Source organism: Ochotona princeps, chromosome 21 (genome assembly GCF_030435755.1).
Source record: "Ochotona princeps isolate mOchPri1 chromosome 21, mOchPri1.hap1, whole genome shotgun sequence".
NCBI lineage: Eukaryota > Metazoa > Chordata > Mammalia > Lagomorpha > Ochotonidae > Ochotona > Ochotona princeps.
This window is the reverse complement of record NC_080852.1, coordinates 27126878-27152734: the sequence shown is the minus strand read 5'-3', so window position 1 is coordinate 27152734 and position 25857 is coordinate 27126878. Positions and strand designations below refer to the sequence as shown.

Here is a 25857-nt window from a genome sequence, read left to right as displayed (position 1 = left end):
CTTTCTCTGAGACCCTGAGTAGTCGGCTCCCCAGGCCTCTCCCGCAAGCAGGGCCGCCCAAGCCAAAAAGGAGTCCCAGCCTTGACCTAAGGAGGAGCAAGACTTCCTTTGGGAGCCTGGCGTTGTGGGCGCTGTCTCTGGGCGGGGCAGGACCTGCAAGTGCCCACGCAGTTCCTGCCCCCAGGGAAGGTGGAGAGAAAGGCCAGGCCAGGGCTGCCCTCCCTGGAGAGGTTTCCCCCATGCTCCCACCCTAAGGTGAGGCTGGTCCTCCGCCCAGGCCATGAGCTAAGAATAGCTGGATATTCTCGGGTGGGGAAAGGACTGGGCTTCCCTGCAAAGGTCAATGAGGCCTAAGTCACTCATGGCGAGTCCCGCCCTCCCTCCCTTCCTGATAGAAGAGGCGGCAGCTGTTTTCTATATAAGTTTATTCCCAAAACAGAGCGCGGCTTCATGGAACAATTTACACAGATGGGGGGAAGGAGGCCGCCGCTGGGCTGGAGGGAGGCATACCCCTCCAAGAGGGCATCTACAGAACCTAGGACAAGCAAGGACGCCTTCTTTCCCTCAGCAGGCCGCGCTGCCTGCCGAGGGCTGTGGGCAGTGTGGGGAGGGAGGCTGGGGTCCTGGCTGGTGGGATTTGGCACCAGTCAGTGAAGGAAATTCTAATCTCTCCTTGGAAACTGCCTGGAGAGCCTGCGTTGGGAGTAGGCAGGTGTCTGCACCACCACACACCCGGCTCAACAGCCACTGTCACCAGCGCTGAGAGGATACTGACTCTTGGGCCTTCTGACTCGGGGTGGGGCTCTGTCCTGGAAGGCCATTGGGGGGTGACCAGGCCCAAGGTCTCCCAGCGCTGGGGGGCCTTGGTGTCCCTCTTCCTCTGTCCCTACCTTCCCCTAAACCAAGGAAAAAAACATTCTCAACTGTAAACAAAGTATAAAAGTTTCCAAGTTTCAAGTTGTAAACGTAGTAAAAAATTAAATAAAATTTAAATAGCCTGTAAACAAAGTAACAAAATTTTTAAAGTCCTCAGTGGAGGACATCAGACAAAGTAAGGAGAGTTTTGCTAACAGTCATAGTTCCCTTTTGAAGGGAGGGAGGGAGGGAGGGAGGCAGGGAGTGGTGGGAAGTGAGTCACTTGTGGCAGACAGCCCTGGTGCCCGGGGCCAGAGAGGATCCTGTAAACACGGGAGGCAGTGGCACCTACATTCTGGGTCTGGCATGCCCTGGCTTCTGCTCCCTTGGTCACCCTCCTCCCGTTCCCCCGACCCCAACCTGGTCGGGGGGCAGTGACCGGGAGCAGAAATCAAATGGCACCACAGACATTTGCAGGACGGGGTAGTGGCCGGCCAGTTCCCCCAGTACCCCCAACCCATACAGGGTGAGGACATCTGAGCAGAGGCCTGAGTCCTCCCCCACTGCACCCCTTTCCCAGCCCCGGGGACCAAGGGATGCCTGGCTTTGTAAACAGGACCTCTGCTGCTCCACATGGCGCCCCCCAGCATCAGTCCTAGATCATAAGGCAGTAAGTGGCAAGGCCTCCATGTCATGAGCACGCACGTCCACTGACAGGGGTGGCAGGAGCAGGTGCCCACAAGGAGGCCAGAGGACCCCTGTTTTCAAGACCAAGTCCCTCCTCCCCCGCCCTTTGCCCAGAGGTTTGGCCTTGGGGGCAATGGAGAAGAAGCAAAGATCAGTTCTGAGCTTTGGACGCTTTGGACCCCTCCCCACAGCAAGCCAGGGCCTGGGGTGGGAGGAGGGCCTCTGCCCCACCTCTCTGTGCCCACCCCAGGGAGATGTGAAAAAACAGCACAGGGTCGCCCAGGGACCCATGCAGGGTCCAACTCTGCACATCCCCCATCCCCTCCTGCTCATAGCCCAGCTTCAGACCCCTGGAGTCAGACTGAAAAATAACATAAGCATATCTCTCTGGTTACAAACATACAAAATGTAGATAAGTCCTCCCTTCAGTGCCCCCCTGCACCTGCCACACCCATGCTCACAGATGCAAGGAGCTGGGAGGTGGGGCTAGCAGGTTGTCTTGGAACTGGCCCCAACTCCTGCAGTCTCTTCTTCAGCCCAGGTCCTCCGTCGCCCTCCGCTCCATGGGCCCCTCACAAGTGACCCTCACTTCTGGAAACTCTGTAGTATTCAAAGTGGAAGTCAAAGTCAGGTCCTGTTCTGCTCACCTCCCCTGTCATCCTTCATCCCTTGGCCCCCAGCCTGTACATGCCCCCTCCAGGGTTCTCAGATTCCTCTACTCATTGTCCTGGACGCCCAGACTCATCAGCTAGGCTCCTTGGTCGCCCAGGTCTTTGTGCACTTCCCAGACACTCGTTCTGTTACACCCATGCCAGATGTTGTCTCCTGAATCCCTGCATCCGAAAGAGCTTGCTGCTGCAGATCCCTTTCATGGACAAGAGACCAAAGCCACACAGCTGCCGAAGCAGAACCAGAGCTTAGACCCAGGCCAGTGTGTTGCCAGAGCTTTAACCCACCTCAGGCCATCGGCCGACCTCCCACACAGCCAGACCTAAGGCTGGGCTGAGTGGAACTCGGGTGGTGGGTCAGCTCCTGTCACCCCCACTCCTCAGCATCCCTCTAGAATCCCAGGCACAAGGCTCCCAACCTGCCCCTCCTCTCTCATCACTGGGTGCTGCTTGGTTCTCTGGGCCCCTGGCCCTACCCCCTGGGGGCCCCTTCCTCATCCTACAACCTCCACCCAGTGTGAAGCAGCTGGGTCGCCCCTAGCACTGAGCCCGCCTCTGGCCTCTACAACCATCCACTGCTGACTGCCAGGTGTGCCTATTATCCCTTCCCCAACAGCTGCCCTGCAGGCCCCTGAGTTGCACCTGGAGCCATCTCAACTCCTGGGAGCCCCACTCCACAGGGACCACCAGCAGCAGGAGTGTAATATTGACTGAAAAATCTAAACAAATGAATGACTTACCCACAGACAACTGAATGTTTTCCTCTGCTGGCACCTCCTGCACCCCAGGGTAAACCTTCCCTGTCCCTTTCAAAGCCCAAGTTACCTGGCACTTCAGGCCCTGGCTCTTCCCACTGCCTCATCTGGTTCAAGCTCCTTGGAAGGCACCCAGCTCCCTGACCCCTGAGCTGCAGGGAAGGTGACTGATCCCAACTAGTCACACCCTGTTCCTCACTGATCTGCTGGCCCAGTCTGTGACCCCTTGACTATGAGTGGAGCCTGGGATAGACCCCACCTGCCACCCCCACCCCATGCTGTGGTGGGACACAGGGCAGGGTACACAGTAGGGTGCTCTAGGCTGATGAGGATGAGCAAGGTGGCTGGACAGTGCTTACTCAGCATCTGGCGACAGCTCTGAGATGCTGTGGGAGGTGGCTGAGCGCGGAGTGGAGGGCCCAAGTGCCGAGGCTGTGGCTGAAGGTGTGGCTGTGGTGTGAGGGCCGGAGGGCGTGCTGGACGACTGCATGGAGGAGAGGGCAGAAGAGTTGAAGGAGGCAAGGATGGAGGAGAGGATGTCCAGCTGCTCTGTGGAGGGGCCATGGCTGGGGCCGCTGGTGGGGTCCTCCCTAGCCCTGAGCAGCTGCAGGGGTGGCCCGAGGGCTTCTTGGGAGGGGTGCCGGTTGGGCACCTCGTCCAGCCTCTCACGAGAGTTCGAGCTCCTAGACACAGAATCCAAGGGCCTCGACGGCAAGAGGGGGTCCCTTGAGAGTTGCCTCTGCGGAGGCTGAGACATGGGCGGGTGCTGTGGATCCAGGTCCCGGGTGCGGCGGGGTGCAGGCAACGTGCTCAGCCACTCGCGGGGTGCCCCCAAGTTCAGTGCATCCCGGGAGCCAAAGCAGCCAGCCATGGTGGCAGGGTAGTCCCGCGGTGGCTGTCTCCGCGGCAGAGTGCTGCCCCGGTCCCTGGGCTCCAGGCGGCCTGGCATGGCATCCAAGTGTTCCTGGGAGCCTGGCCGGCTCAGGGGGCACAGAGTTGGGACAGGGGCTTCCTCAAGCTGCTCACGGCTCAGCTGCCGCCGCAGGAGCAAATCCAGCTGTTCTCGGGAAGAATAGCGACTGGCCGGCTGCGAGAGGCTGCCAGTACCCCCGCCCGCACAGATGCGGCCATACGAGGCAGCTGGCACGGCCCTGTGGCCCAATGTGGCTGCGCGGCACCAGGACAGCTCAGGGGCACCTCGGGCCTGTGACACCAGTGGGTACTGCAGGCGGTTCTTCAGGATGCCTGGAGAAGGAACAGAGGAGACTCCCTGGATGGAGAGATCCCTTGGGGTGCCCGGGACACAGGGCTGGGCAGAGAAGCGCCTTGGAGGAGAGCAGGAGGAGGCAGCATGGGGTGGGAGTACAGAGGCAGGAAGGAGAGAGGGTTGTCGGACCAACCTCCCTCAGGGCAGAGAGAGGCAGGCAGGAATCCCCCATGAGGCCAGGGAGGGGGACAAGGACAAACTCCGGGAACCTCCAGGACAGCAGGGACAGGAACCTTCCAGATCAGAGTATGGGCTCTGGGTCTAAGGGTCTTGACTGGGGTTGGGAAACTAGCCCCAGAGTTCCTATAGGACAGGCCAGAAATTCCTCAAGTTAGAACACAGGCAGCCCTGGGCTCTAGGGAGCAGGGCAGTGGGACAGATACTTGAAGCACTCAGCTTGGGCTGAGGATGCTGGCAGTCCCTGAGTCAGGGCCTGGCAGCTCCTTGCACTTCCCTCTCTGGGATCCCTGCAGTACAGCCCTGGGGTGGGGAGCCTACCCTTCCTCTGTCGCTGTGCCCGGCCCAGGGAGGTCTCATCCCCGCTGGTGAGGGCCAGGTCTGGTTGGTTGTTGTTGGCGGCATCCTTGCTGGTATCCAGGCCCAGGCGCCTCTCGGAGCCCCAGGTCTGCAGGGCACAGGGAGCTGCCTCACATTCCCCCAGGGCTGGCCAGTAGGACAAGAGATCATTGCCATCCATATCTGTGGGGCCAGGGCAGGTGACAGGAACTGTTGGTTCCAATGACTCATGCCCCTGTGACCCTCAAAGCCCAGGCTGTGCTCACTCCCACCATGTAGGTGGCAACAGGAGGGTGCGGGAGCACCTAGGAAATGGGTAGCCAGCCAGCACCCCACCATCTAGAGATGAAGCAACCAGGGAGATCAGGCTGAGCCTCAGCCTGCTGGAAAGATGAGGGGCTAGAGGGACAACATGCCACTCCATCACATTCCTGCCCGGTGTCCTGTCACCCAGGGTGTCCATGGCCTCCTGAGCGCTTCCAGGACATGGGATAGGAGAGGTTCATGGGATACTAGTTATGTCCACACAGGACCCCCAGTAGGCCAGCCCCAGGCACTCTTGGGCCTCAGCAGGATCCCTGCATGTAAGTGGGAAACAGGGTGTCCCTGGTCACGTGTGGGGTGTCAGGGTATCCATCATCACCTTTCGGGTGGGTGAGGAGCCTCTCACTCTGGGCTGCCCGGCGGAGGGGCCGCTGGAAACGCCCTCGAGTACGGCCATTGTCCTCACTTTCCGAAGATGGGATGGACAGACTCCTCTCCTCTTCCAAGGACAGGTCGCTGTCTGAGTCAGAGTCCGCACCTGGCGTTGGAAAGGTCAGAGGCAGGAGGCTACAGCAGCAGTGTGGGAAGCCAGGGCCCTGGGGCTCAGAGGCTGCACGATAGGCGTGGCCAGGATCTGGGGGTGGGGCCTGGGCAGGGCTCAGGGGGCAGAAGGTGGGGCAGAGACTTGTCTGGGTGTCTTAAGAGACCCAGGACTGGACTGGGAGGTGCCTCCTGTGGCAATGTTGTGGAGAGTGCTCAGCCCACCCAGTTAGCCACAGCTCCAATTTGCGGCAGAAAGGGTGGGTTGTATGAGAGCCTCTGCCTCCCTCCTCCCTTTCCCAGGCCCCCAACTTCACCAGCATCTCGGTGGAACATGGCCACATCCAGGTCTGTGGGGCCGGCATGAGCCTGGACGCCATGCTCAGTGTGGTCAGCAGCCGAGCCGTGTCGAACCAGGACGTTGTCCCTGGAAATGCAAGAGCCCCCAGCTTGTGGCTGGCACTGCCTGTGGGTACCCAGCAGCATGCAGATGGGGCTAGCAAGTGCAGGTGGAACCACCCACCACTCCAAGGCCTGGTACTGCCAGCACTAGTCAGCTGGTGCATCCTTCACAAGGTAGTCCCTCCATTCACCTGAGGTAGCCGCGTCCCCGCTGGCTGTCTTGATCCTGGGTCCGGCCAGAGCGGGCACTGCTCACTGAGGAGACAGTGGAGGCTCCGAGCGTGATGCGGATGAGGCCGCTCTCCTCAAATAGGGCTGTGTTGTTGTAGGCCCCAGGGCCCTGCAGGACAGAGGGAGGTGAGTAGGGAGAGGGTATGGGGCAGGCATGTGAGCCAGCCCTGCAGAGGCCACAGCTCCCAGCTTCCCGCACTCCCACCCTGAGCCCTCAGTCCTGGCAGCCCCTCACCGTCCCTGGCGCTGGCCTCGCCTCCTCAGGCACTGCCTTCCTGCCTAGACAAGCTGGAGTCCAGGCAGCCCGGGCATCGGAATTCAGAATGCAGAAGAGCAGCAGCACTGCCAGGCCCTGTGGGTCAGCCAGGGTCAGTAAGGAGCCAGTAAGGGGTGAGCGAAGGACAGTGAAAGATCAGAGGGGTCACATGGGGTCAGAAGAGAGTCACTGAGACCGAGTGGGTACCAGGAGGAGTTCCTGTAGGCTGGCAGGAGGGCTGTGACTGCAGGGAAGCAGGGAGGGGCCTAGGGTGCTCAGGAGGGGATCAGCACCTGGCACCTGGCCTGGGCTTGAGGTCAATGTTACCAGGTCAGCACCAGGACCAGTGTCTGGGCTGGGACCCGAAGCTACCTGGAGCCCGGAGAGCGCAGCGTGGAGGTAGTGGAAGGCCAGGATGCTGTGGTTGACTGCTAGGAGACCAAAGAGCCAGGAGGCACTGACCAGCAGCAGCAGCAGGAAGGAGCTGCAAGGACATGAAGGGTCACACGGGTCTCACAGAGAGGACACAGGAAGGCATGTGGGGGACACACTAGGAATGCGGGATACAAGCAACTCACGGGAACATGGGAGTCTTGGGGGATGCCAGGGGACACAGGAGGTCACACAAAGGAGCAGGAGAGCACTCGGGGCCACAAGGGTACAAGGTAAAAATATAAGGAGTTGGGCGAGGGGGACAGGCAGGGACACAGGGGGCAGGCACAAAGTGAGCCCCCCAGGCCGAGAGGTGGCTCTGGCAGCTCAAGGCCAAGGAACACGGACAGCAAGGATGTCAGCAAGGGGTCTCAGGGTGGGGTCCCTGCACCCCTGCCTCCCTCCCTTCCAGGAAGAGCCTGCTGTCCTAAGAACCCCTGCTTCCGCCCGCGCCAACTCACAGCACAGAACTCTTCTTGGCATCCCGCTGCCCCGTGGAGCAGGAGGTGTGAGCAGTGAGGAGAAGCAGGGTCCCATTCATCTGTGCGGTGAGTGCAGCAGGGCAGAGAGAGACAGAAACAGGCTATGAGAGCCAGAGGGAGATAGGGACAGAGGGACCAAGATGCCCAGGGAGAGGCAGAGCCAGTGAGCCATTCTCATCTGCACACACGCTCCCACACTGAGACACCCGCAACAGAAGGGAGACAGAAGGGCATGAGGGTCAGAGAGTCAGAATCTGAGAGGGAGAGGGTGACTGAGATCCAGAGGCGGGCAGGGAAAGGCCACGGGGCTCTCATCCCAGGCCCTCATATCCACGGCAGATAAGTGGGGAGTGGTCACTCAGCACCCAGAGAGCAGACAGGCAGGGAGCCCAGCAAGCTGCAGCACCCACCTCCCCTGGCACCCTTCAGCCAGCCCCCTTGTCCTCTGCAGCACCGCCCCACAGGTAGCAACACATCCAGCATGCTCACCACGATGACCAGGACCACAGGGCCTGCAAAGCTCCAGATGAGCGGGTCATGCATGGAGATCCAGCAGAAGTCAGGGTTCCCATAGCCCTCGGGGTCTAGGCCGACAGCAAGGCCTTGCAGAGAGAAGACACAGGCTGGGACGGGGTGGTTCTTAGAGACAAAAGGGCTGAGAGCACGGCTGGCTCCCCCTCCCCTGGGCAGATGACATGGGAGGATGAGACTGTGGTGGGTGGGTCACCATCAAGACTGGGGACAGGTTCTCGGGGTCTCAGGAGCTCACCCAGCAGCACGGCAGGAACACCCCAGCCCAGGGCATGATAGAAGCGCATGGCCCCGTGGTCCACGTTGCGCGGCTCCACCTGCATGCGGTAGAGGTGCAGGCCCTGCACGAGGAGCCATGCAAAGGCGCTGAGGAAGAAGTAGTGCAGGAGGATGGCGACTGCAGTGCACACCAGCTGAGGGCAGGTAGGCGGGACGTCAGCACCTCTCCTGCCTCGGACCCGTCCTCTTCCCCCAGCCTCTGCTCCAAACCCTGGTCCCCGCCTGCACAGCCCTGACCCCAGTCCCTGGGGGGCCTTCCTGGGGCCACAGTGGGGTTGTCATCAGGACAGAGGTCCCCTGGCCCTGACCCTGCACCTGGTTGTGGGTCCTGTGGACTCCCAGCAGGAAGAGGAGCTCTGCCACGCCCAGGGCAGCCGCCACATTGGCATGGATCCCACGCACATTGGACTTGAGGCTACGCAGGCTCAGCAGGACAGCCGCAGTCAGCACCAGCGCAGCCACAGACACTGCCACGACCACGTGTGTGAACACTGCCAGTAGCTCCAGGTCCCCCTCCAGGCGCTATGGAGACAGAGATGGTCAGCGGGGTGCCAGGCACAACCCCTGGCCCTTTGGTACCCCACTCCCCTAGGATAATGGGTGCAGCCCCACCTCACGAGGGGAGGCATCCATGAGAACCCCGAAGGTACCCGTCCGGCTGCAGCGACACCGCGCGTGGGACCCGTTCCTGTGCACCAGCTCACAGTCCCGTGCTGTCCACAGACCATGCTGCTCTGCCCTGCAGCCACGGGATAGCCAGAGCTGCCACAGGGGGTACCCCACTGCAGGCTGAAGGGGTTGGTGAGATTGTGGGTGGGGTTGAGGCCATGTAGACTGGAGGACTGAGGGTTTCCAGAGGGTGGGGGGATTGGGAGGAGTCCTCACGGGCCAGGGGGGTCCCACTGCACGCAGATGGCTTTGCTCCGATTGGCTGTCTGTAGCAGGCGGAACTCGAGGCTGATGGGGGACTCCAAGACACCACTAAGGAAGTTGCGTCCATGGAACACTGCCACGCTGACAACCGGTGAGTTCATCACAGGGTTTTCAGGGAGCCTGAGGAGATACTCCATGTGGGCCTGATGCCGGCCAAGCTTCTGACTTGGCCTTACCCTGCTTTCATGCCTCTTGCTTCCACTGCAGATCTGGTTCCCAGGCTAGATACTCCTTCTGGGAACCCCTCTGGCCTCTGCTTGGCCACGGACAGGTGTCCCACTCACTGCTTGAGTCTGAGATGCACTGGCCTTGTGGGTCTTCCCTCCCCCCACACCAGCTCCTCACTAGGCAGTCTACAGGTCTTCCTCTGTCGCTGGAGATGCTCTGTCTGCACCTGGCTCATGTGCTGGCCTTGGAGGCGCCTACCCCAACCTGTTGCTGTCATCCTAAACTCAGCTACTACACATGAACCCAGAGAGCATGCTGCATGCGCCACACAGCATGGACAGTTTCCCGAGCTGTGAACCCAAGTCTATCTGGGGCCAGCGCTGTGGTGCAGCAGGCTAACCTGTGACCAGTGACACCAGCATCTCAGATAAGCACTGTTGGTCAGAGTCCCAGTTGTTTCACTTCCCATCTATCTCCCTGCAAATGTGTCTAGAAAAGCAGAAGAAAATGGCCCAAGAACTGGGCCCCTGCCACTCACATGGGAGACCCAGAGGCAGTTCCAGGCTCCTACTCCAACCTGGCTCCAACCTGGCTCCAACCTGGCTCCAACCTGGCTCCAACCTGGCTCCAACCTGGCCCAGGACCTGCCATTGCAGCCATTTGGCCATTTGGGAAGTGAACCAGTGGATTAAAGATCTCTCTGTCTCTCCTTGTCTGTAACAATGACTTCTTTCTTTTGGAAAGTCAGATATACAGACAGGAGGAGAGACAGAAAGATCTTCCTCCGCTGATTCACTCCCCAAGTGGCTGCAACGGCTGGAGCTGAGCCGATCCAAAGACAGGAGCCTGGAGCCTCTTCCGAGTCTCTGACGTGGGTGCAGGGTCCCAAGGGTTTGGGCAGTCTTCAACTGCTTTCCCAGGCCACAAGTAGAGGGGTGGATGGGAAGTAGGGCTACCGGGATTAAAATCAGCACCCACATGGGATTCTGGCAAGTGCAAGGCAAGGACTTTAGCCACTAGACTACTGTGCCAGGCCCCAGAAATACTTCTATTAAAGTTTATATAAAAATAAATAAATCTTAAAAAAAAGTATCTCTCTGAATCTGCTCATCTGCCCACCAAAAAGGGGATACTAGGCTGGGCAGAAGCTCATAGGAGGTTTATATGAAGGGCTGGAAGCAACTATACCCTTGGTACCTGGCACCCCGACGCTCGGCCTGGAACTGAGCAGGAAGCAGTCCCCCCAAGGTGCGGTACACGAGGAGGATGACGATGGACATCCCAGGCTCAGTCTCGGGCTCCTGGGGCACCGGTGGGGAGCCCACACTCGGGGCGGTGGTGTTTTCTGAGCTGCTGCCTGTGGGCAGAACTGCCAGCAGGCAGGGTAGGGGATGGGGAGCCACCGTCAGTGAGCCCCAAACACAGGGGCTCTTCCCCGCAGCTCCAGAACTGGGGCAGGGGGAGCAGAAGTCGGGGAAAACAATGTTCAAGGTCTGGGAAGGGACAGGGCATGGTCAGGAGAGGGCACAGTGAGTTGTAGGACAGGAAGGAGGTTCTGGCAGGTGGAACACAGGCAGGAGAGGGTATGGGGTCTGGCTGGGATATCGAGGGAACAGGACCTGGCTGAGGGAACACTGAGGGCTCACCTTCCGATGGGGCTGGCCGTGGAGCCTGGGAAGGCAGCAGCACATGGGTGTGAGGATCCCAGGCGTCCTGGCCCCGGAAAAGGTTACTGTGGTAGCGGGGGTAGCGACGGGCCCCTCGGTTTGAACTGGGGTGCTCCATGCGGTCGATGCTGAGCACTGCCCATGAGAAAGAAGGGTGAGCCCTACCATGGACCCCTGTCCGGGATGTGCTGAGGGTCTTCCTCCCTCAGGCTCCCAGCCTATGCCCAAGTCCTACAGCCCATATCATCCTTGCTATCAGTGCAGAGCATGCCCCTGCCAAGCTGGAGGTGGTAGCACAGCCTCCTGTCACCACTGATACCATCAGCGGCCCTTCCCCCTCAGGCCTCCAGGTCCCTGCCCTGCCCCACCACGCACTGATATTGGGTGTCACCAGCCCCACGGGATTCAAGTATGTGAGTTCCATGTTCCTGGCGAGCGTGGCCGCATACTCCTCCAGGTGCTGCACCAGCCCCGCGCTGCCTGGGGAGCCCCCGGGAGCCCGCTGTCCCAATGCTGCCCACAGGTCCTCAGTCTCTGGAGCAAGCAGAGCAGAGCCAGCCCATAGCAGATTCTGGGAGAATGGAAACAGAGTTGGCTCAGCCAGGTGGCGGGAGGCAGCAGGGGCCGGGGTGGGGAGGAGGGGTCCGGCCAGGTGCTCAGAAGGGTCCCAACAGGCAAAAGGGGCAGGGGCTGGAGATGACAAAGGAAAGAGATCCAGGGAGCAGAGGTCTTGGGCCAGGGGGTTGGAAACACAAAATGCAATCTGACCTCATTGAAGTGAGCGTCCTGTGTGGCTGTCAGTCCGAAACCTTGCTGATGGCTCTCGAAGGCCAGCAGATAGGCCAGCAGGCGGGCAGTGACTTGGACATCTTGGCTAAAGTAGTGATCAGCATGGCCAGTGACCTCCCGGAGTCGCTGAGCCAGCCTCTTGGCCTCCGTGGTATCCAGGACTGTCTTATTCAGCTCCAGGCCATCCAGCTGCCAGCATAGGGATGGGGGAATGGTTATGCTTGTGGTCCCTGAGGCCACGGTCTTTCAGAGAGCAGCCAAATGAAAGGACACATGGGCCTGGCGGCGTGGCCTAGCAGCTAAAATCCTCGCCTTGAACGCACCGGGATCCCATATGGGCGCCGGTTCTAATCCTGGCAGCTCCACTTCCCATCCAGCTCCCTGCCTGTGGCCTGGGAAAGCAGTTGAAGACGGCCCAAAGCTTTGGGACACTGCACCCGCATGGGAGACCTGGAAGAGGTTCCTGGTTCCCGGCATTGGATCGGCGCGATCCCATATGGGCGCCGGTTCTAATCCCGGGCTCCCATCCAGCTCCCTGCTTGTGGCCTGGGAAAGCAGTTGAAGACGGCCCAAAGCTTTGGGACACTGCACCCGCGTGGGAGACCTGGAAGAGGTTCTGGTTCCCGGCATTGGATCGGCGCGCACCGGCCTGTTGCGGCTCACTTGGGGAGTGAACCATCGGACAGAAGATCTTCCTCTCTGTCTCTCCTCCTCTCTGTATATCTATCTGACTTTGTAATAAAAATAAATCTTTAAAAAAAAAAAGACACACGGGGCAAACTTGGGCGGAGGTGATGGGGCCCTCCGTGAGCTCTGGAGGGCTCGGCGTGGGGGCAGGGCACAGGCAGGCTCACCAGCAGGCTGAGCTCTCGGAAGGCAGGAGAGGTGCAGTTGAAGAGGTCAGGCTCCAGCCAACCCCGGTCCTCGTCACAGAGCCGTACAGCAGCACCTGGGGGCGAGCAAGCCCTGGTCAGGCCCGAAGACTGGGAAGCTCCACTGAGAGGGTGCCCACAGCACCCCCAACCCTGGGAGAATCCTTGGGGCAGAGCCCAGCAGACAAGCCCTAGAGCCTGATGGCAGGATGCAGCAGCCAAGCCCCAGGGATGCATGCACCCACCCACCCTCACATACACACATACACACATACACACACTCCGCTCACACAGGCCTGTGGCCCAGGACAGGCTCACAGGCATGTCCCACATACACACACGTAATGTTCACAAATGCACATATGAGGATATAACAACCAGGATAAGCACAGGTACACATACAACATTCTTGTGTACACGCAGACATGCCAGCACAAAGTCTCTCAGGAGGATTCTGGGAGCAGTGAGGTAGGGGATGGGGCTCCTATGGTTCTAACTGCCCTGTGGGGGACTTGGTGTTACTTTCTCTGCAGAGCTGGGAAATGGCTTAGAAACTGACCTGCTCCTTAAGCGAGTGTTTTAAAGAGATCCTCACTTACAAACACAACCCTCTGCCCCAAGATGGACGCAGAAACACGTGCACAGGCATGGGGAGACGCACGTGTGGGCATGCACACACAACCTGTCCAGCCATCACACGGGACTCATGTAACAAGGTGGGGCGGTCCCTTAGACACAGGGGAGGGGCCTTTCACCTCAGGCCACACCATGAGGCCTGTAGGTACCTCCAGGACTTGGGGGGTTTGTAAAGATCTCAGGAGAGGTCTACAGAGTCCTCAGGCCATGGGAGGGGTCTCTGAGGAGACCAAAGAAGGGCCCCCAAGGTCCTCAGCCATTAGGAAGGGGTCTCTGTGGGGAAGAAGGGTGCTTCAAGCAGTTGCGAGTAGTTCTCAGAGACCAAGCAGCAGGGAGGGGCCTTGGGGACCTCAGGCAGCAGGCGGGATCTGTAAAAGCTCTGGCAGTGGGAGGGGGCAGCGCAGCTGAGCAAACACGTACCCCTTACCTGCACCCCGCAATCCTGCCCAGAAGCCAAGGAAAACAGAGGGAGGCTCCGTGAGGGTGTGAGGAGGGACCCAGAGGCTTAAGGAGATAGTAAGGGCCCACACAGATGCCTGCCTCCCTCCCACCACTGGGAAGGTGTAAGACCCAAGAGCTGTAAGACCACTGGAGAGCTGGCTCCAGCAGTCACAGAGAATAAGCCCACCCCCACCCTCACCACGTCCCTGCTCCCCAGACACTCACCCAGGGCTCCCCGGGGACAGGGCACTGTGGCCAAGGCGCCAAACTTGGTCTGCGGCCACCACACGCCAGACCTCAGGGACTTGGGGCAGGCATCGTAGAGCACTAGGGAGGAAGGAGATGCTGAGTCAGGTGGCCAGGTTGCCCCCTCAAAGCCCACCCCCTGCCTACTGCCTAACAAGACCTGGTTGGCTTCTCCACTTAGATTCTGTGACTTGGAGAAAATGTGGGTTCCCTGCAGGGAGGTGGGCTCCCTCAGGAGAGGTTCCCCAGAGTCCCTACCCAAGGAGCACATGGAGACCGGCCCTCTGCTTACCCCGGCAGCCACTGGCTGTCACCTCTGCGAAGGGGCTGTCACAGCTGTTGCACTGGCGGCCAAGGGCTCCTGGACGACAGGGACACTGCCCACTGTGGGGTGCACAGGAACGCGAGGTGGAGCCCACTGGGTAGCAGTCACATGGAAGGCATGAGTCACTGCCCCGTGGCCGGTAGTAGAAGTCCTGTTTAAGGATGGGGCAGGAGCCTGAAGTCAGAGGTCAGGGCTTAGAGTAAGGGTCTTGGGTCAAGGCTTGGGCGATGAATGGAATCAAGGGCAAGGGGTAAAGACAACAGCACTCCCAGGCCAGGGGAAGAAGGGCTGAGGGAGACGCTGGGGTCAACTATGAGAGCTGGCGGACAAGGAGCTGACAGGACACACAGGTAAGAGGTGGTGGAAGGCAGCCAGCTGGACAAGCATTACAGAGTATGTCCCAAGATGGCTTGGAAGGTCCACTGTTGGGGGCACAGGCGAGGCACACCTTGCAGTGACACTGCCCATTTGTCTTATTGCAGTTGGGGTCAAAGCCTTTGTGGACGTCACAATTGCAGGGGCCACAGGTTGGGCTCCCCCACCAGCCTCGTGGGCACTGCTGGTCCATCCTGGAGGAAGAAGGAAGCAACCAGTCAGAGGAGAGCCTCTAGGCTATCTTAGTGACCCTGCCCTGTTCCAGCCAGGTTCTCCCTCAACTTGAGGCCCTCAGCCTCTCACCTGTGCTCACAGCGGTGCCCAAAATAACCGCTGGGACAGTCACAAGTGTAGCCGTGGGGGGCTCCTGGGAGGTGGCGGCAGGACCCCTGGTTCTGACAGGGGTTCAAGAGACAGGCATCCACACAACCTGGGCCATAGTAACCTGCAGGTGGGTCCAGGAAGTCCGGGACATGGGTCACAGAGCAGAGAGGAAGTGGGCACCCTCCTTCCCATTCTCCATCTCCTCAATGTCCCCAGCTCCCCCTGCTTCCTGCCCAGATCAGCCTTCCTCTACTTCAAAGCCCACCTGGCTGGCAGGTGCAGGAGAAAGTCTGCCAGAGATCTTGGCAGTCAGCATGGGCTGGACAGGGCCCAGATGCACAGGAGTTGGTCACCACGCAGCCAGGCTCCACATTCACCCGGTGGCTCGGGGCTAGCAGGGCCGGCGACCCAGATGGAGTGGTGCCGAGCCAGACCCCCTATAGAAACAACCAACCAGGAGCTAAGGCCCATGCCAGGGCAATGGGCCAGGCCACCCTAACATGAAGCCCCCCAGGCTCCAATAAAACCAGGTCCCCAAGACAATCCCAATGTCATCCCCTCAGGGGACCACGAATTGTTCTGCCTCCCTAATGCCCCCCCCCCCAGGGGGAGAGGATCTAAGCTAGACTCTGGCCTCTAAACCCACAGGAAGATCTGCTCTGTCTCCAACAGCTCTGGGTCATCCACTTTCCCTCCCCGACCCCTGGTAATTCATGCCCAACACCACTCGGACACTGCTTTTGGGAGCCCCCAGGACCTCCTGAACTCTGACTGCTAACCCTGATGCCCTCATGCCACATCCCCATGCCGACCCCCACCTGGATACAGCCGACCAGACCCTGAGGAAGCGCCTCCTTACTGCTGGGGGGCAGGCCTCCCACGTGGAGTTGCTTTACCTTCAGGCCTTGCAGCTCACTCCCCACTGCCAGGGTGTCCTGGAGGAGGGAAACCAGCAGCACTGAATATGAGGGAGGCTAAGGCACCCATGCCATATCCTGGGGTTGGTCTGGGCCTGCCAGCCCTGCATGACTGGGCTTTGTCCCTCCATGCCAGAGGAGTGGACTGCCATGGAGCTCTCTGAGACCCAGGGAATGGCTAGGGTCTGGGTGAAGCACAGGAGGTGGAGGTCAGAGAAGGTGGGTCTGGTTGGAAGGAGGAGAGCAGATCACCCCCAAGTCAGGGGTCACACCTGGAAGAGGCTAAAGTCCAGTGAGATCATGAGGACATGATGGCCCCGCCGACCACCTGGCTCTTCCTGCAACTCCAGCCGCAGATCATGCCACCGGCCATCACTGACGGTCACCTGGTCCAGGAGGAGATGGGCGGCAAGGCCCGAGCCCTGGCTCACAGTCACGGACAGCAGCCCCCGATCTAGCTGTGGGTAGAAATGCCCAGCCCTGGGGTTAGAGCCACATGTTGGCTGGGACTGGACAGTGGTCAGAGGACTCAGCGACCAGAACAGCAGGCTTACTTGTGCAGAGGACCTTGGGCTGCGAACACAGGGTCAAGACTGGGGAACCATGGATGGATGCAGCTAGCACCAGGGAGGGCTGTGCTAGTGGCCCCCACATGCAGAGGACATTGTGGCGGAGAAGAGAGCGGAGGGTCGGGTACACAGCAGGGTCAAGTGTGGGCAAGTCCTCCATGCTGTGGAACGAGGATTAAACCCACAGGAATATGGCTGGGAATGTCACAGACTGGGACCAGAAGGGCAGACCCACCTGGCAGAGAAGTGTACTGTGCTGCCCAGCCTGCACTGACAACAGGACCCCTTGCGTGGCGCGTGTCCGAAACGCCAGTCCCAGGTACCAGGGTACAGACACAACCACGTCACCTCCAAAGTCCCAGCTTAGTGTGCCGTTGCCCCGGAAATGGTGGGGATGGGCCATGGCTGTGGGGATAAGAGGAGCAGGTTCACATGCCCCATTCTGGGGACAGAGCTTACCCCATGGGCTCTTCCCTGCCCCATGCCGCCACTCACTGAGCCGACAGTCTTTGCCACCAAAACCCACAGGGCAGTCACAGCTGAAGCCGCCCCAGCGCTCCGAGCAGAAGCCACTGTTCTTGCAGGGGCTTGAGTCGCAGAAGTGCAGCTTGGCCTGACAGCCTGGGAAAGGCAGGCACATGCAGAATATAACATGGTGGAGTCGGGGAGGGCATGAGTGCTGGGCCTGATTTAGGCCAAAAGGGGACAGAAGAGGCCATGACACCAGCCCCATGTTCTCACAGGCTTGGGGCCGGGCTGTCACTGGGTTGAGATGAGATGTGGGGAGCTGCTTCAAATCCCACCTCTATGATGGAGACAGGCCATGGGCAGCAGTAGGAGTTTTGAGCTTACCTGCTGTGGTACCGTTGTTGGCCACAAAGGCTGCCATGTCCACCTGGCGGCCGTCTATGTGCAGGTCCCGCATGCAGCCGATGAAGTCCTTGTGGGACACGGGGAAGTTCTCGGGGAGGTTGGGGACCCCTCCCAGGAGCAGCGGGCCTGTCAGGTCCAGGGACCTGCCGGGAGGGATCTGGGTCACTGGTGGGACTGCATCTGAGGGGGACTGAGGGAGGCAGGCCACAGGACCAGGCCAGGGGAGAAGGAAAGGCCAGACTTAGAGTTCTAGCGGTATATAGGAGAGCAGACAAGGGCAGGTGGGCTGGGAATGGTGGAGGAGCTGGCCTGAGGGCTTCGACTAAGCAGCTGAGGTGTGTGAGTCAGCAGCTTGGGGGGGGGTGGGATGCAGAAGTGAAGAACTAAGTACAAACCTTGAAGGGAGTGTGGGGCACTGGAGGGCAGGGAGCCTGGGCTGCCTAAAAGTAGGGGCTGAGGACTGGAAAAAAACTGGACAAAGCCCTGGGCTGCCAAGCACAGGTGTGTGGGCAGAGGGCACGGGGAAGGGGCTCACTTCTTGGAGCTTGTTTGCACACCAGCAGCCGCGCATGAGTAGTTCCCAATCTCAGCCCCGAACTGCAGTGCCACCGCCACATCACAGTCGTCCACGCTCAGCACCGCCACTTTGTCCTTAGACGGACCCTGAGCACTCCCAAGGGCGTCCGTCCGGGGCTAAAGACCCACGTACACCCAGTCAACGCAGCTCTTGGGCTGAGCCCCAGCGCCCCCAACTCCCTCCACACTCCAGGCCCCACGGCGCCCACCTTGTTGTAGTATCTCAGGTGCACGGTGTGCCACTGCCCATCACTCAGGCCCCCTGGAACCGTGGGGCTGACCACCGTGTTGGACTCACCTGTGGGGAGGTGCACCAGGAGGAGTGTTTGCAGCTGCTCCACCCGGCCCCACCCCCAGATGTATCAGATAAGGTCACCATCACTGGCTGGGCTAGTGGCCTGCGAGCAGAGGGGACACACACTCCCTATTCAAACTGGCCTCCCCACAGGGCACAGCCAGCAGCCGGGTCCACCCTGCCGTCTGTCTGACACTGAGGCGTGTGTGCAAGTGCACAGGGAAGAGAGCCTGAGGGGCCTCGGGCCACCCACCCGTGGAGTACGTGAGCCGCACTTGGCCAGCCACCAGCTCCAGGGCCAAGAAGTCGTGCTTCTCGTTCAGGCGGCCGTTGTAGAAGAGGAGCCCACTCGGCTGCACAGTCGCGAACCTGTGCGGGGTGGGCAAGGGGGCTTCAGGAGCCAGCCCACCTCTCACACCCGTGACCCAGTAACCCAGTCACTCAGCAGCCCAGGAGGCGGGGGCGGGCACCTACGAGAGGGACAGCGTGAGGTGGAAGCGTTGCCGCAGGCCGCGAAACATGACGAAGGAGCTCGGAGGGAAGGAGCGGGCTGCCACCTCGCAGCGAGGGCCTTCGAAGGCGCCGCCCACGGGGCACTGGCAACGGAAGCCGCCGTGGGGCGCGTCGGTGCAGGTGCCCCCGTTGCGACAGACGCCTGGCACGCAGCGCCCGGCCTCCGTGTCCAGCTCGCAGTCTTCTCCTGGAGGAAAGAGTCGCGGTTTGCAGGCAGTCAAGGCCCCGCCCCCCCGAGGCCCCGCCCCTGCGTGCAGCGTCCCGGACTTGGCGCCTGGCCGCGTGCCTTGCGGCCACGCCCCTCGTGCAGCGCCCCTTGCGGCCACGCCCCCAGAAGGCCCCGCCCTGCGTGCAGCGTCCCTTGCGGCCCCGCCCCTCGTGCAGCATCCCTTGCGGCCACGCCTCCAGGAAGCCCCCGCCCCCTGTCTGCCGCCACGCCCCCAGCCCAGCCTGGTTCTCCCAGCCCAAGTCCCTCTCTCCCTCTGCGGCTTCCAGCGCCCCCAGGGTCGGCTCTGCGGCGGAGGATCTGACCGCGCCCGCACCCCGTGGCCTACGACCCGCATTGGCTCACCCAGCCCCAGGCCCGGCTCACCCGTGAAGCGCGGGCGGCAGACGCAGGTGTAGCCGCCTTCACGCCGCGCGCAGGCACCGCCGTTGCGACACGGGTTGGAGTAGCAGAGGTCGAGCTCGGTCTCGCAGAAGTCGCCCGTGAAGCCGGGCGGGCAGCGGCAGCGCAGGCCGGCGATGGGCTGGATAGGCCGGAAGAGCGTGGAGGCCGAGGCCAGGAAGGGCGCGGACGAGTCGAAGCGGAGCACCGACACGCACTTCATGTAGTTCTCGCAGGGCTCCCGCAGGCACACGTTGTCGTCGAAGGGCAGCACGTCGAGCAGCGAGCGCGCCGCCAGCGCCGCGCGGCGCACGTACAGCTGCTCCTGCAGCTCCTCGGAGCTGAACCACGGCCCCGCCGCGCCCGCGCCCGCCCCGCGCGGCGCCAGCGCCGAGAAGCTCACGTTGAGCACTGTGCCCCCCACGTCCGTGTCGTTCTGGATGTTGAAGATGAAGACGTCCTCCGCGGGCGTGGCGAGCACCGCGGCCACACCTTCGAGGAAGTGGCCCAGGAGTGGCGACAGGAAGCGCTCCTGCCACATGTTCTCCAGGCGCACGGTCAGGCTGTTGGCCAGCAGCTCCTCGGTGATGATGACGACGCGCAGCACACACTGGGCTGTCACACTGTGCAGGCCGTCTGCAGGCGGGGGCAGGGGCAGTGGTCAGCCTGGGGCCCAGGCCCCCACACTTCTGAGCCAGCTGATGGAGCTGTTCTAACGTGGAGCTAGGAAGAGCCTGAGCCCTGCAAGCAATCAACGTCCTCCCCGCACACCCTGGTCAGCGGGCTGCAGAAGGCCTTGGCCACACATACTCCTAAGCTACCCAGCTGCTGGATACCCTAGCACTGGCTCCTGGGGCTTCAGTGACTACCCTGGGGAGCCCTGTTCCCTGACTCTGGCACAGACGGAGTAACCTTCTCTAGAAGACCAGAAGTCCCTGTTCCAGAGCAGATGGGCACCTGTCAACCTGCCCTCCACCCTCTGTGCCTGCCAGCATCCTCCTAGGAGGGAAAGGACTGGGAAAGCCTGGGGCAGTCCAGGGGTGGGGCAGATTCTTGGACAAGATACATGGAAACCAGACCAGTGTATCCACCAGGCCCAGAACTGCTGCCATTAGCTGCCATTTCTGACCACACAACTGTTCCTTTCCCTGAACAGATTGGATCTAAAGTTAGTCTTCGCCTCAATTTGGACATGGTTCAGACTGACCCAAATTGGCTTTGTCTAAAATCTCCAGGGCATGACCCCAGCACATGTTTTCTTTCTTTCTTTGGGAGTGGAACTAGTCCTAGGGGTACATCATGAGGTCTGCTTAGATGCTTTGGAATTGTGATGCCCAAGAACTTAAGCAGAGTCCCCACATGAGGGATTCTGAGCAGTTACAAGAACATGCAAGAGCTTCTTGGAAGCTTGAAAAATTCCTCTTTGACTCTAGGTGCCCTGTGGAAGCCCAGAAACCCTGACAGGTTGGAGTCACTGGGTCCCCTGCCTGCTCTGCCAGCCCCGTCCCGCCCTGCCCCTCACCTGTGACCGTCACCAACATGGAGGCCACCAGCGGACGGTTGTTGTCCAGCTTCCGACTGAGTCGCAGCTCCCCACTGGTCTGGTTGACCACCAGCAGCTGCAGCTCGTTGCCACGCTCGAAAGAGTAGAAGAGGTGATCTGAGACATCGGGGTCATAGGCTGGGATACGGCCAATGACACCCGAGGGGAATGTGTCGGAGCGGTTGGACACATAGTTGTTGAAGAGGATCTGGAAGTTGTTGAGCACAGGGCTGTTGTCGTTCTGGTCAACCAGGCGGACATGCACAGTGGCCCGGCTGACCAGGGGAGCCGACGTGGCCTGCACCACAATCACGTATTCCTGGCGAGCTTCGTAGTCCAGGTCAATGAGTGCTGTCAGCTCCCCGGAGAAGATGTCCATTTGGAAGAGCTCAGGAATGTTCCCCTCCACTATTTGGTACATGATGTGGGCGTTGGGACCCTCGTCAGGGTCCACCGCAGTGATCTGGGCCACCACTGAGCCCACAATGCTGTTTTCCTTCACCTGCACCTCAAACTCCTCTGCTGGGAAGACAGGTGCGTTGTCATTCACATCCTGCACGGTCACGTGGATGCTGACTGGTGTCCTCAGCGGGGGCACACCGCGGTCCACCGCATATGCCGTCAGCTCATACACTGGCACTGCCTCCCGGTCCAGCCGCCTCACTGTTCGGATGATGCCAGAGGTGGGCTCTATGGTAAAATCTCCATCCCCATCTTCCCCATTCTGGAACGTGTATTGGACTCGACCGTTGGCGTGAGCATCCCGGTCCGTGGCTGAGATCTGCAGGACGCTGGTAAAGGGCGGAGCATCCTCAGAGACCAAGCCGGTGTAATGGGAGGTCACAAACTGTGGAGCGTTGTCATTCACATCGTTGACCATCACCTCAACATAAGTGGTGTCTGCCTTCTGAGGGATGCCATTGTCTCGAGCTGTGATAGCCAGGGTGTAGGTCACTTGGTCCTCATAGTCCAGTGGAGCTTGTAGTGTGATGGCCCCCGAGGTGGCATCGATGCGGAACTGGGGTAGGTTATCCTCCAAGAAGTAAGTGATCCGAGCATTCTCACCCACGTCATCGTCAGAGGCGCTGATAACCACGACCGTGCTACCCACTGGCCGATCCTCATTCATGCTCACTGAGTAGTGGGCGCTTTGAAAGACAGGCCGGTGAGTGTTGGCATCTGTGATGTTGATGTGCACAGAGCAGTGGTCGTGGAGGGCTCGGTCAGATGCCGTCAGCACCAGCTTGAAGTAGCGTTCCTGCTTGTAGTCCAGCGGGAGAGCCAGGGTCACTAGACCCACACCCCCCTGGGTGCTGATGGCAAAACGGTTCCGGGTGTTGCCACCTGTGATCTGGTAGCTGATGGCGCTGTTGGCGTCCCGGTCCACAGCAGTCACACTGAGCACGCTGGTACCCACAGCTGCATCCTCATTCAGTCGGAGGTGGTGTTCCTTCACAGTGAACTCAGGCCGGTTGTCGTTAACATCCAGCACAGTCACCGTGACGCTGGCCGATGCAGAGAGTGGAGGAGAGCCATGGTCACGAGCCTCTACCCCAAAGAAGTAATGTTCCACAGACTCGCGGTCCAGGGGGCCACTCACAGACACCCAGCCTGTGGCACTGTTTATCACAAAAGGTGTATCAGCTGCCACACCAGTGAGCGAGTACTCCAGCCTAGCATTTTCCCCATGATCTGCATCCACAGCCTGAATGTGGATGACCGAGTGGCCCAGGGGCGCATTCTCCAGAACGGACACCTGGAAGGGCGTGCTGACGAAGATGGGAGCGTGGTCATTGATATCCACCACTTGGATGTTGACCAAGCCCGTGTTATTGGACAGTGGTGGCCTACCCGCATCCTGTGCCCGGATGCGCAAGGCATGCTCTCTCTCTGCCTCGAAGTCCAGAGGCGCCACCACCTGAATCTCACCGGTGAGGCTGTCGATAGCAAAGTGGCCTCGGCTGTTGCCGCTGATGATATTGTAATGAACCAGTCCGTTGGCATCCTTGTCCCGGTCTGTGGCCGTGACGCGGAGCACCACTGTGTGGGGGCGCACGTCCTCGCGCACCTGGGCCACATAGCGCTTCTCGCTAAACTGGGGCGCGTTGTCATTCTCGTCCAGCACCGTGATGTGCACGCGCACGGTGGCTGAGCGAGGCCCAGGTTCCTGGCCCTGGTCGCTGGCCTCCACCACCAGTTCGTAGCTTTCCATGTGCTCGCGGTCCACCCGGCCACTGGTACTGATGAGGCCGGAGCGTGGATCAATCTCGAAGGCAGCAGTGGTGCGTGTGGCGGGTGGCCCCACGAAGCGGTAGCGCAGGTTGGCATTGGGTGGTGCGTCACCGTCTGTGGCACGCAGCTGCAGGATGGGGTAGCCCTCCTCCACATTCTCGCGCAGCGTCTCCCGGTACTGCGTTTGCTCAAACACTGGAGTATGGTCGTTGCGGTCGACTACGGTCACAGCCACCATGGTGGTGGCCGAGAGGCGCGGCGAACCATGGTCCTGGGCCGTCACCCGCAGGTAGTGGCGCTCCATGCTCTCGCGGTCCAGAGCGGCGGCTGTGCGGATCAGGCCACTCTGCGGGTCGATGCTGAACAGCTCCAGGGAGCGGCTGTTCATGAGCGCGGCCAATGAGTACACCAGACGCCCGGCCTCACCCGCGTCCGGGTCCTGAGCCACCACTCGTAGCACCGCTGTGCCTGCTGCCTCGTTCTCGGGCACCTGCGCCTGGTAGTTGTACTGGGGAAACTGCGGGTGACGGTTGGTGGCGCGACGGGGACGTGCCCGACTCCCTAGGGGTGTCCTCCAGGCCTCCACTGGGACTCCCGGGGTCCGCGGCCCGGGGCGCTGCGGGAGGAAGTGGCGGCGGAGAAGCCCGCGGGAGCGCATGCGCCGGGGCAGGGCCTCGGGAGCTGTCCGAGGTTTTGGGGGTGCTGAACCCACCAAAGGAGCTGTCCTAGCCGTGCGTGGTGCTGAATCTAGCGCCGGGCCAGACCCCGCGGCCCAGGGCAGAAATTCCGGCCAAAGATCTGTCCTCTCGGCTGGGGATGGCGCAGCTCTCTCCCTCTGACCCCTGCGCACTGGCACCCACAGTTCCCCGCAGCAGCGCGTGGTTCCTACTCTTTTCCGGGCGCTTCTTGCAGAGTTCTGTTGGGAGAACGCTGGCTTGGGTCCACCTGGTTGAACCAGAAAGTCCGAAGGGAGGGGCAAGCTGTTCCCTGGGCCTGGGACCCCTAAGGACAGAGCCTCTGGCGACACACCACCTCTTCGCAAGGGTCCTGTCCTCCGGCAGGAGGAGACTTCTGGGCGCCAGCATAACAGAGACCCTGGCTCCTGTCCCGTCTCTCGTGCACGGCTGCTTAATGCTTGGACCCCGTGCTCGGTGGCCAGTTCTGCGTTCGGCTGTCCACGGGACCCTGGAGTGCTCTGGGCGCTTTGCCTTTCCCCTCGGAGTGGCATGGAAACAGGTTCCCCGACTCCCGGGCCAGGCCCCTCATCCTCCCGGACCCCGGGCGGCTCGGGACAAAGAGCTAAGGCTCCACCGCCGATCTGCGCCCTGGGCAGATTTACCCCCTGGTCCCAGCCCTGGTCCCCGCCGCCCCTCAGCTCCTCCCGGCTGAGGGGGAACAAAGAGAGAAGGAGCAAGAGTACCGTCGTCGATGGTTTCCCGAGACCCTGCCACGGCGGCCGCCTCGCCATCACCCTCCACCTCCCCGCACAGCCTCCACAGCCCCCCACCCCAGTCCGGTCCTTAGGCCCGCCCCACCGCTCGGACCCCCTCCAGGGCCCCTGCCCCCACCCCGGCCCCCCGCCCCTCGGCCTGTCGCTCCGCGCCGCCGCCCCCTGAGCACCATCTATTCCGCGGCCAAGACCCCTTTGGTGAGAGGTCCCGGCTTTTGCCGCCCCCACCACAGCATCCCCGACGCTGCTGCCGCCTCCCGCCGCTCCAACATGGCTCCCGGCCGCCTCGATGGTTCGCTCCACCCTCGCCCCGACGCCCTGGACCCGGTGGTATGACCCACCGCGCATGGCAGCTCTGACGCCCGAAGCCGTGGCCGCCATCTTTGTTGAGGATGTCAGAGCGCCGGTGGTTCGGGGCTGAGCCCGGGGCTTTAAGCTGTTGGATCCTTCACTTTCTAGGGTGTTGTCCTAGCACCGTCTCCCAACCTTCTACTTGCAGATATTTTATTTCCCTTCCCAAGCACTGGTCCTGGCCCTGTCCTGGATTCTGGTTTGGGGCGTTGGTAACCCTGACGTGAGAAGAAGCGCCCTCGCAGCTCTGGGTGGGAGTCCCACGTGCAGGACTGGGCCACATGGGCGACAGCCAGACGGGGCTGAGGGAGGCAGCATCTCGCACAGTGGCTTTGGCTGCTGGATCAGCGCTTGTTGACTCATGGGGCACTTTGTGGACAGCTGTCTGGGGCGTCCCCTGGACAGTGGTGACCGAGGTTCCCGCACGGCTGGCCACCCCCGCTCTCTTCAGGTCCAGCGAGTTCCCAGCGCTTTTCCCCTCAGCCGGAGGTTGTGGGGTACGGGGGAAATAGGGCCTGCCTTCCTCGGATCCCTCAGTCCCTGCAAGGGTCAGGCCAGCTTAGCTGCCGCCCGACCCCGGGATTCGGTCCAGCTTTCCCCACGCCACGCGACTCCGAAGACACGCGTGGCCGCAGCTCGTCAATAGGTGGGCGCGGCGCCACGACCACGTCAGCGAGGACGGGCGGGTGGGGGGTCCAGCCCGACTTTCCAATCGTAAAGTCATTGTTTCTATTGGCACAATGGCAGGCTCCGCCTCGCACCCCCTCAGGGAGGCCACATTGTGTGGGGGACGAGGTCGGGGTCCCGGTTCGCCCGGGAGAGGGGCCGTGGAGGCTAACAGGCTGCGGGGCCTGAAACGGAGAACGCGAGCTTCGGTACCCAGGAGAAGGGGGTCGGGGCTCGGACCCCCGAGCGCCGCTGGGCGCGGCTCCTCAGACGCCGTGGACTCCGCCTCCAACAGGCGAACAACTCCGGGCCGTGGCCGCCGGG

At 61.2% G+C, this 25857-nt stretch overlaps 1 protein-coding gene across 3 annotated transcripts; it reads right to left on the bottom strand.

Annotated features, from left to right (window-relative positions):
* Nucleotides 1–264: 264 nt before the first annotated feature.
* On the bottom strand, nt 265–25086 carry CELSR3 (cadherin EGF LAG seven-pass G-type receptor 3). 3 transcript variants are annotated; one of them, XR_009247317.1, is made up of 36 exons: nt 20814–25086; nt 19277–19927; nt 18646–18871; nt 18425–18540; nt 18086–18174; nt 17836–17993; nt 17280–17443; nt 16923–17048; nt 16663–16832; nt 16131–16316; nt 15760–15876; nt 15207–15378; nt 14921–15062; nt 14691–14811; nt 14210–14393; nt 13897–13998; nt 12577–12671; nt 11702–11911; nt 11309–11504; nt 10913–11068; nt 10464–10635; nt 9051–9218; nt 8778–8904; nt 8481–8687; nt 8125–8299; nt 7845–7957; nt 7335–7414; nt 6814–6925; nt 6421–6537; nt 6146–6294; nt 5870–5979; nt 5392–5550; nt 4731–4931; nt 3325–4210; nt 2004–2142; nt 265–896 (listed from the first exon to the last, which is right to left on the bottom strand). XR_009247317.1 is itself a non-coding variant. In XM_058678414.1 (35 exons), the coding sequence occupies exons 1-35, from the start codon at nt 24895–24897 to the stop codon at nt 2115–2117; spliced, it is 10269 nt and encodes a 3422-aa protein (XP_058534397.1). In that variant the 5' UTR covers nt 24898–25086; the 3' UTR covers nt 265–2114. The 3 variants fall into 3 exon arrangements, 2 of the variants coding, with proteins under 2 accessions (XP_058534397.1, XP_058534398.1); XM_058678414.1 differs by having other exon boundaries at nt 265–2142; XM_058678415.1 differs by lacking the exons at nt 265–896; nt 2004–2142; nt 3325–4210; ... (2 more) ...; nt 5870–5979; nt 7335–7414 and having other exon boundaries at nt 6167–6294.
* Nucleotides 25087–25857: the final 771 nt, after the last annotated feature.

Excerpts from the sequence above, each read along its gene's own strand:
- CELSR3 (XM_058678414.1), bottom strand. The coding sequence starts at position 24,897 with ATGGCGGCCACGGCTTCGGGCGTCAGAGCTGCCATGCGCGGTGGGTCA. Across the intron at positions 17,994-18,085 it reads ACCTGAGATACTACAACAAG|CCCCGGACGGACGCCCTTGG; the intron begins GTGGGCGCCGTG and ends GTGGGTCTTTAG. Across the intron at positions 6,538-6,813 it reads CTGCGCTCTCCGGGCTCCAG|GGCCTGGCAGTGCTGCTGCT; the intron begins GTAGCTTCGGGT and ends GCTGACCCACAG.